Here is a 9,936-nt window from a genome sequence, read left to right on the forward strand (position 1 = left end):
ACTCTTTCCTGCCTATGCAGGGGGTCGGACTCAATGATCTATTGAGGTCCCTTCCGACCCTAACATCTATGAATCTATGAATCTATGAAGGTGGTCAAGCACTGGAACAGCCTGCCTAGAAATGTTGTGGACTCTCTATCCTTGGGGCTGTCCAGGAGCAGGTTGCACAGACTCTTGGCTGGGGTGGCTTATCAGGGATGATCCTGTCTTGAGCAGGACGCTGGACTCAATGACCTTGTGAGGTCCTTTCCAGCCCTACTTTTCGATGGTCTTATGACATCCTGTGGCACCCTTAAAAGGATTCCATGGACCCCAGCGTGTCCTGTCACCTGAAACAAAATCCTGCTACTAGAAATTAGATTAAATTGGTACAGAAGAATGGGTGCATCTACACATATTATTGATGCAATTTATGGTTTCTGCGCAGTAAAATAAGAGGCAGAAAGCTTTCCCTGGGAACGTTTTTACACATGTGCCCATTGGGAGCAGCTCAGGACAGAGCTATTCCTGCCCTGCTCTGCCCCACTACAGCAGCCAAGGGGAGCTCCAGGCTCCCCCAGTGCCACCCTTGGGCTGGCATGGGTCACTAGGGCCAGAACTGGGCAACAGGGGGTGGAAGGAGCTGTTCCACCTCTGAAGGAGCTGCCTCCCAACCCTGCATCCCGATCGAGGAGATGGGGGATGGAAAACTGTCTCCTGTGCAAGGCAGCTGCCTCCCATCCTTATGCTGTGATCGGCTGGGGCTGGGGGCTGGGAAGATGCTGCAATTTGCTCCCGGTCAGCATGAGCAGCGTGCCGATTTGCTATGCCCTTTTAAGTTGCTCCCAAGCCCCCAGGGGGTCGCAACCCACAGTGCGAGAACCCCCACCCCAGTGCATGGCTGACAGTGCGTGAATCAGAGCATGACTACTGAGATGTGGTGCAAAGCCCAGAGTGCACAGGGGTCACCCCAGCCTTCTTGCAAAAGGGTCTGAGAACAGGGTAGAAGCTGCAGCGAAACGCTCCAAGCTGCGGTCAGGTTGGATCTGTTACTGCATCTCTTCAATGGCAATGAACAGCTCCCATGCTCATCCCAGCTCACATCGTCTCATTCACATTTTCTTTCTTTTCCCCAGTTATAAAGAAATGATTTTACAAAATCAGGCTTTCAAACTTCTGTGAAACTGAAACCTGCTCCATCCTCACCCCTCTAGGACAGTGTGCGGGCCACCCTAAGGACAGGGCACATGAGGAAAGCCGTTCCAGTTTGCTCTCAGGGAACAGACACCAACACTCAATAAAGTAAGCTGGGCCAGGTGACCAGGGCAGGAGCCCCAAGTGGTGACTAAGGGACTGGGGGGAGCATAAGAACAGAGACAGGTGGGGGCCAGACTGGCAGCAGGAGGCAGGAGTCCTCTCATCCTGCCCCTGCCCCTCCTCCCTCATAGAAAACACCATTGCTGGGGACAGGAGGTTTCTGCTTGGCCAAGGGGCCATGGAGTTAACCCCCTTGCAGTAGCCACCAAGTTGAGGCTTTTCTAGTGTCGTTCAGCACACAGCTGAACAGCAGCTGTCATCTGATTCACCCCAGAGCTGGGCGCCATGCAAAGACCTCCCATGGTAGCAGCAGTGTCTCAGGCAAGGGGTGGAGAGAAAAAGGAGCCGGGAGGAGTTCAGGCAATGAAGGGACTCCTGCCTCCTCCACAATGCTGGAGCCTCCAGCCCCTGCCTGGTATGTCTCCAGGTGAGCAACTGCCCCGGCAAGTAAGACTGCCTATCCCCCAGCACCCATTCTCCCATGCTCAGCACCGCCCCCTCTCCAGCCCCCTGGCTCTGCTATCTATGCTGCCTCTGCCAGCACTGCAGGCTCCCTAAACTGCAGGCACTGGAGGCTGAGAGAAGACTCTGGGTGCTGACAAGTGCATTATTGTCACCTCCCACTAAGCCCAACAGCCCCATTCACTACACTCTGGGCAGGTCCCAAAAGCAGAGGCACTGACCTGTCACCTGCAGTTCCAACAGAGCTTCTTCATAGTAGACATCGGACTGGAAAAAGCACTTGTACTGCCCGTGGTCAGAGGGTCGGACACTGTGTATTATTAGGGAGACGCTCCCATTGGTGATGTCATCCTTTATGAGCGAAGTCCTCTCTCGATATTCAGACATCTGCTGCCCATCCTGATCCTGTCCATCTTGGTACAAGTGCACGTAGGGAGAGACCTGAGACTGGAACCACCTCACCTCCATGCTCGCAGCGCTCATGCTGGGGGAGAGGTGGCAGGGGAGGACGGCGTCTTCTCCCACAGAGACAACGAGTGGCTGGTCTGATCCAATCACTTTGAACTGGGCTGGGAGCAGCACAAGACACCAGAGAAAGGAAGATTCAAGAACAGCATCAGCAAAGCATGGGCAAGGGCAAAGCTGCATCCCCAGCAGCCTGGCTCCAAAAGGTGCAGCGCAACACTGAAGTGCACAGCATTACTGGTCCCTGCCCACCTCAGCAACGGGTCTGTTTTCTGGTGCAGATATAGCCCCATAATGAGAAAAGGGAACTGGGGGAAGGGCACCTGCCTGAGGCCCTGTGCACTCAGGTGTGGGCACCTCTCAGTCCCAGACAGGCAGACAGTTAGGAGAGAGACTGGTCAGAGAAGTGTAATAAATGACTGAACAAGTTCATCAGAGACTGAGAGCCAGGCCACTGTGACAGACCACATCACAGTGGCAGTAAGTGCCAAGGGGCAAGGTCTTACACAGCCGTGGTTTTAAGGCAGGAAAGGGAGGGAAGCACTGGGCAGCGGGCTGACTCAGGGAGGGAGGACGAAGTGAAGGCATCAAGTCCAGCCGCTGAGAGGACACAGGCCCAAAGGGAAGAGCTCAGGGCTGGAAGTTCAGTGCATCCCCTGACCTTGCGTGGCAACAGCAATGGAAAGGGGTGACAACCGTGGTCACATCTCTGCTGTGCACAGTGTCACAGGGCAGTGGAGCTCAGTGTGACAACAGCAGTAAATGGTGCAAGGAAGCAGAGGCACCTACCTGCCATCAGCTGGTGGATCTGGAGTGTAACAAGGAGTGCGATGCAGCTGGGCAGAGAGGGGATCACTGCAGGGCCAAGGAGAAATGAATACACTTCTGTTTCCATGATGACATGGCCTGGGCAGCAGGAAAACATGTAAACCCAACGTAAGCGTGCATAGGGTGGTGACCAGGGCACCACGACAGCTGAAAAGATGCGGTGCACAGAGGGAAGGGGATTTCCACAGACCTCTGCACTATCCTGGGCAGCCTCACACATCCCCATACATTAACCCAGGGGTTTTCAACCTTTTTAAAGGATTGTCCTCACTAATTGCAAAAGAGAAGATGGCTGGGGTAGAGGGGCATCCTGGGGGCCAGTTTCAGCCCAACCAGTGTGAGCAGGGACCTCACGTCAAAGTGGGCCTTCCTCAAGCCACCGTCTCCACCAAGGGTGACCATGTTTTTAAATTGAAAGGCAGGATAGGGCTGGGCAGGGTGTGAGTATGAGCGAGGAGAGGTATGGGTACTTCTTCCACACTCCCCCCATGGTGCACTGCCCCAGCAGGCAGCGGGGACAGCAGCAGGAGTGACAAGGTCTAGTGGGTACCCCTTCTGGAGTGTACCCCCTCCAGAGGGGGGCGGGGTGCTGATGGCCAGCCAGATGTGAAGCTGCGCATGGTGCTGACAGGGAGTGGTAAGTGGTGGTGGCCGGGGCTGGGGAGCTTGCATGTGGCAACCACCACTATTCACCACTCTCCGCTACTGCCATGCACCGCCTCCTCGTGCTGCCATGTGTACCCCCTGGGGCTGTCCCCAGTATTCCCAGGGGTTCACAATCTCTGCATTAACAAGCAGCAGGAGCTGGCAGCCTGTGCACACTAGTGCCTAGAGCTACTCTGGTGCTGCAGCAGTGCTGGGGAGCCTGGATTGGAGAGGTGCCTGGCAGGGACAGACCTGCAGGGACACAGCTGGACCCCCCTGTACCTATGTACCCCAAGATGTGACTGACCCAGGCTGGGCAGGGGCTGAGCATGCCCAGGGAGCAGCCGCAGCTCCTCCCTGTGACTGCTGCGGACAGGGTGGCAGCAGGACCAGTGTCTGCTCCCCAGGGAGGGTGCTCTGCCCTGCCCCAGGTGTGGCAGTGACCCTGCAGGCACCCCCAGAAGAACAGGTTTCCTGGGCACTGGCTGCTGGTCTCAGGGTGAATGGCTGCTCACACCTGCTGCCTCGCAGTGGAGGAGCTCGCAGTGCCCGTCCCCCAGCAGAAGGAAATCCTATCAAGGGGAGCTGGCTGCACTAATTAGGAATTGTACGAGCCATGGTTCTGGTCCAGGGCGGTCACCAGCTCCTTGCTGAGCTCCTCGGGGCATTCAGTCAACTAATCTCCTGTCACGTGGTATCTCTTGCAACTGGCCTGAGGCAGAACCAGCGGCCACGGGGAGGGGTAGTACAAAGGTCTCCACGCGGCCATTAAAACATGCCAGCACAGACCGTGCTGCAGGAAGTTAACACCTCAGAGACGGTGGCTGGAGGAAGGCTACTTCTGATGTGAGGTCCCTGCTCACACTGCCTGGGCTGAACCTGGCCCCAGGATGCCCCTCTCGCCCGGCCGTCCTCTCTTTCACTCCATCCCCTGGAGCAGGGCAGGCGTGTTCACCCCCAGGAGCCCTGGCCCAGGCCCACGGGCATCACAGAGAGACAGGGCAGGCAGGGACACCCCCCACACCCACCCTGCTGGCAGGGACCAGGGCAGGGGAGCAAAGAAGCAAGATCCTTCCTGTGGCTGGTTCTGTCTGGCCTTGTCACGGGGAAGGGGCTGGAGAATCGCACCCACCTTCCTATAGAAACAGTGGATCTTGGAGCAGGGCTGGTCTTGGGGTCAATGAGCCTGGGTCACTGCCTGGATCCCTCTATTTTAAGTCAGTGCCACTCACCCAGGGCATGGATAGGGAAGTGGAGCCCATGCCTTGGCCTCTGCCCAGGGCCCCAGACTTGATAGTAACTGCAGCCCCGTGTCCCAGTCCCTGCTCCCAGTACACTGCTCTCCCTACCAGGCCCTACCCCCACGTCCCCCATGTTTTCCAAGGGACGGTGCACCAGCCACAAGTGTACAAAGAATGAGTTGGACAGCCAAGCACTTGGTTTCTGTCTGACAGAGATGCCTACATCTGGGCAGAGCTGGGATTTCCTGCATTTCCCTCTTCCCCTCAAATGCATCCAGTTATGAATGCTGCTCCCCACTCCTCTCACTCTGGTCACCGTGTGTCACAGGAACAGGGTGTGGAGCTGCTTCTTTCCCCCCATCAATCTGAGGCAGCAACCGGCTGTGCATCAGGCCCCTCTTGCCCTGCCCCACAGCTTTGACCAAGGCTGTGATGGGGTTGCATAACAGGAGGTGTGAGCCCTGGCCCCAGAGGGGCTCTGCCAAGAAGGGATTTGCAGGAGGGAGCAGAGGAGTCTCCCTCAAGGTTGGTGCTTTCCTTGAATCAGTTGCTCAGGGCTTGGGCTCAGGCTGCCAGCACATTCCTGGGCCTGGGGTCTGACATGGCCAAAGTCCCAGCCCTGCCCAGGGCCCAATGGGCACAGAGTGCACTGGCACAAGGGGCAGTGAGGGCAGAAGGCAGTAAGGCTCTGTCCCATCACAAGTTCAAACCCTACATACGAGGCACAGTGATGGTGGCAGAAGTGGCTGCAGGAAGCACAGCTCTCTCAGGGGAGGGGCCTGGGGTCACTGATATGGGGTCAGGGTCACTCACCTGCGTGTCCTCAGTCTCTTCTGAATCCTGGAACAGCAGAGAGAGAGGTGAGCATTCATGCAGCAGTCGGTGCAACAAGACCCAGTACAGATGCTGGGGAAAACCCTGCTGTCTCCAACAGCCAAACCCCTGGGGCAGCCAGGGAGCTGCGGCAAGCGAGAAATCAGGGCTGCAGCATTTGGCTTCAGGTCCCTGCAGCAGCCAGAGGACAACTGAAACACCCACGACTCAGGGAGTCCCAGAGGGAGGGTCCCCTCAGCAGCACCAATCCTGCCCCATTGGCCTGACCCAGGGGAGGGGGCCATGGACCTGCCTGGGTGGGGAAATGTTGGCATCATGCTGAAACCTACCTGGGGCAGTCGGTGTCACTGTGGAGCTGTCACTTCTTCGCGCCCTGGTGTCTGGGGTGTCAGTTCCCAGCCTTCCCTACCCGGCAGCCCTGACTTGGCCCCTCCATGTGTCTGGGAGTTTATGCCTCACACATTTGTTATCTCACAGCTACATGCACAGGCCTGACAGTCCAAATGCAGCTCTCGCCAGGCCCACCCATGGGCCTCCTGCCCACAGGACAAGCTGGGAACTGTCTCACCATAGATTAGGGCTGAAGAAGTGCCAACTCCCCATTGCTTTTTCTGCCCTATGCCCTTGACACACATCCCCCTGCTGGGTTTTACTCATCAGACCGTAATTTTACACCACCCTGAATCTCCCTATAATACCACCTCTCCCATCCAAGATGGACAAGAGATCATTCATAAATCCCTCCATGGTTGGGTCCAAGAACTGGCATTGAGGCCTCTGACAGAAGTGAATGGTTCCATCATCACCTCACTGATGTAGCAGACCTGTGAATGGTCTTTATAAACTGTGATGTGGGGCCACAGGCCTCCATAGTTACTGGTGATGGCCTGGGAATTTGAAGCATTCTTATAGAAAACAAAAGGACAAGAGGAAACATGGCTGTGCAAGCTAACGAGGTAGGAGCTGTGGGGCAAGAGGGTCCTCAGTGTCCAGGTCTTAGTGGACTTAATCTGGAATTACTGCTGGAGTCAGCAAAGCATTTCCCCCAGCACTGCTCACAGCCTGCCTTACGCCCACTGTCCATGAATGGGTTTGGTAACCGATGCAATATTGTGCTGCAAAACTCACTTGGATATTGGCTGTCATTCTATAAGGAGGCAGAGGATGCAACACCGTACATTTCCAGCACACAAGGATGGACATTGACTCTTACTGCTGCCAATATTCTCCATATAAATGGAAGTATTAATTTCTTTCATGGCAGATTTATTTCTATTTCCTAGCCTTTCACATGCTTTTTCATACCAAAAGCATCTTAATTTCTCCCCAACCCAAGTCACTCCTCACTAGGAAGGTAATTCAGGATATTCCCCGTTGGAAGTGGCAGTAATTCAGGGTTTCAGGGCAGACCTGAAGAAAGGGCCCACTTTTACAAAAGTACTGATTCAGTTCTGTCAGAAATTTCCCCAGTCAGTAGTTTGTGTCCTATCTCAATCCCATAAAAACCTGGGTTTCAGGTACTTTCATAATGCTCATCCCTGCAGGCTAAGATCCATCTTTCCAGGGAATGGAGCATATATCTAGAGAGAAAGAAGGAAGTCTTGACACCAAATGGGTCATTCATGTCTGCAATGTAATGATGTCAGCTCTGTACCTTGCTGGGGCTGTCGGGTGGCTGGGGAATGATGAACATCTTGAACATGGTGCCAGCTGGTGTGCCCGTCAATCCAGTTCTGCCCTCCAATCTGGATTAGGGGCTGTGATCAGATCCTCTAAAGATCCCAGCACTCACCTGAAGGTGCACACCTCGCTTATGTGTAATAAATGCGTGGATGAGCTCTATCTGATGCAAGAAGTTGGTGGGCCGATGAGAGGCAAAGCGCTGCTCAACCTGGTTCTGGCAATGGAGGACAACCTAATCAGCGACCTAAGGATCAAAGGGAAGCTGGGTGACAGTGACCACAAACTGATCAACTTCACCATCCACCATAAATCTGACAAATCAGCCAGCAATAAAGAAGTCCTCGACTTCAGAAAAGCTGACTTTGACAAGCTCAGGAGGTTTGTCAGGGAGGCTCTAAAGGGCCACAACCCATTGGGGAGGGGAGTTCAGGATGAATAGTTGCTCCTGAGCCCTCAGGTGACAAACAAGCAGAGTTGAACATCCTGCAGCACAAAATCACGCAGGATGTGCAGACTCAGTGGAACTCCACATTCCTGATGCTCGAGAGGCTGGTGGAGCAACAGAAGGCCAGCCATGAGATGGCCTTGCTCGGGGCGATTGGGATTAACGGCCCCCTGAACAGAGTGAGTGGGGTACTGTCTCCCAGATCTTGGTGGTCCACCAATCCTTCCTTGAGGCCACCAAGTCCCTCAGCACTGTCATTGCCCTCCTTAGACAGGTGATCCCTGTGGCGGGCCAGTAGGGGGTGCTCCTGCGTTGAGCCGCCCACCTCCCTGCGCCCGCCCACCTTCCAGGCTCCGAGTGCCTCCCTGGGGTGCCTCCCGTCCGGCCGACCCCTTCCCTGGAGCACACCCGCTAGCCTGGGGTTCCCGCTGCCACCATGCGAGGCTCTGGACTCACTTCTGGCTCTGCGCACCTTGGAGAACACAGGCCTGATCGTCCAATGGGTCCTAGACCCAATACAGGCACTTGGGGCACTTTCCCAAATCAGGGGCTGATTAGGGAAGTCTCCCTTTGTCCACCGACCTAAGGGGCCTCCTCGGCATAATTCAGACCCACCCCTCAATAAGTCTCCCACACCGGTCACAAAGGAGAACTTTATTGATTACAGGGGTAGGGTGGAAACAGGGTAAAAGGTAGAGCAATATCATAGAAATATCAGAGGAATCCCATAGTCCTCCACCTGAGTCTGACATGGCCAAAAGCCCAGCCCTGCCCAGGGTTGAGTGGACACAATGTGCTGGGAAAAGTGGCAGTGAGGGCAGAAGACAGCAAGGATGTAGTTGCTCTGTCCCATCACAAGTTCAAACCCTACTTTCAGGGCACAGTGATGGTGGCAGCAGTGGCTTCAGGAAGCACTGTTCTCCAGGGGAGGGGCCTGGGGTCACTGTCACTCACCTGCGTGTCCTCAGTCTCTTCTGAATCCTGGAACAGCAGAGAGAGAGGTGAGCATTCATGCAGCAGTCGGTGCAACAAGACCCAGTGCAGACGCTGGGGCAAACCCTACTGTCCCCAACAGCCAAACCCCTGGGGCAACCAGGGAGCTGGGGCAAGCGAGAAATCAGGGCTGCAGCATTTGGCTTCAGGTCCCTGCAGCAGCCAGAGGACAACTGAAACACCCACGACTCAGGGAGTCCCAGAGGAAGGGTCCCCTCAGCAGCACCAATCCTGCCCCATTGGCCTGACCCAGGGGAGGGGGCCATGGACCTGCCTGGGTGGGGAAATGTTGGCATCATGCTGAAACCTGCCTGGGGGAGTTGGTGTCACTGTGGAGATGTCACTTCTTTGTGCCCTGGTGTCTGGGGTCTCAGTGCTCAGCCTTCCCTTCCCGGCAGCCCTGACTTGGCCCCTCCATGTGTCTGGGTGTTTATGTCTCAGAGAGTTATCTCACAGCTACATGCACAGGCCTGACAGTCCACCTGCAGCTCTCGCCAGGCCCACCCATGGGCCTCCTGCCCACAGGACCAGCTGGGCACTGTCTCACCATAGATTAGGGCTGAAGAAGTGCCAACTCCCCCTCAGTTTTTCTGCCCTATGCCCTTGACACACATCCCCCTGCTGGGTTTTACTCATCAGACAGTATTTTTACACCACCCTGAATCTTGCTATAATATCACCTTTCCCATCCAAGATGGACAGCAGATAATTCAGGATTTCCTCCACCATTGGGTCCAAGAACTGGCATTCAGGCCTCACACAGAAGTAAATGTTTGCATTGCCACTTCACTGATGGAGGAGACCCGCGTGTGCTCTGCATGAACTGTGATATGGGGCAACAGGTCTTCATGGCCATGTGAAGGGTCCTGCCAGGAAATGGGGAGTATTCCTATGGGAAACAAAAGTACAAGAGAAGCCATGGCTGTGTGAGCTAACGAGGTAGGAGCTGTGGGGCAACAGGGTCCTCAGTGGACATTATTTTAGTGGACATTTTCTAGGGTTACTACTGGAGTCAGCAAATCATTTCCCCCAGCACTGCTCACA

At 55.3% G+C, this 9,936-nt stretch overlaps 1 protein-coding gene across 1 annotated transcript in view; it reads right to left on the minus strand.

Moving 5' to 3' along the window:
* LOC102378422 (butyrophilin subfamily 1 member A1-like) overlaps window positions 1-6,176 on the minus strand; it is an 18,224-nt gene extending 12,048 nt beyond the window's left edge. The window contains exons 1-4 of the mRNA XM_025194255.1: window positions 6,101-6,176; window positions 5,751-5,777; window positions 3,013-3,129; window positions 1,980-2,327 (exon numbers count right to left, since the gene is read on the minus strand). Coding sequence (XP_025050040.1) covers window positions 1,980-2,327; window positions 3,013-3,118 — 454 coding nt within the window. The 5' untranslated portion in view covers window positions 3,119-3,129; window positions 5,751-5,777; window positions 6,101-6,176. The remainder of the gene's footprint in view (window positions 1-1,979; window positions 2,328-3,012; window positions 3,130-5,750; window positions 5,778-6,100) is intronic.
* Window positions 6,177-9,936: the final 3,760 nt, after the last annotated feature.

Source organism: Alligator sinensis, unplaced genomic scaffold (assembly GCF_000455745.1).
Source record: "Alligator sinensis unplaced genomic scaffold, ASM45574v1 scaffold831_1, whole genome shotgun sequence".
Taxonomy (NCBI): domain Eukaryota; kingdom Metazoa; phylum Chordata; order Crocodylia; family Alligatoridae; genus Alligator; species Alligator sinensis.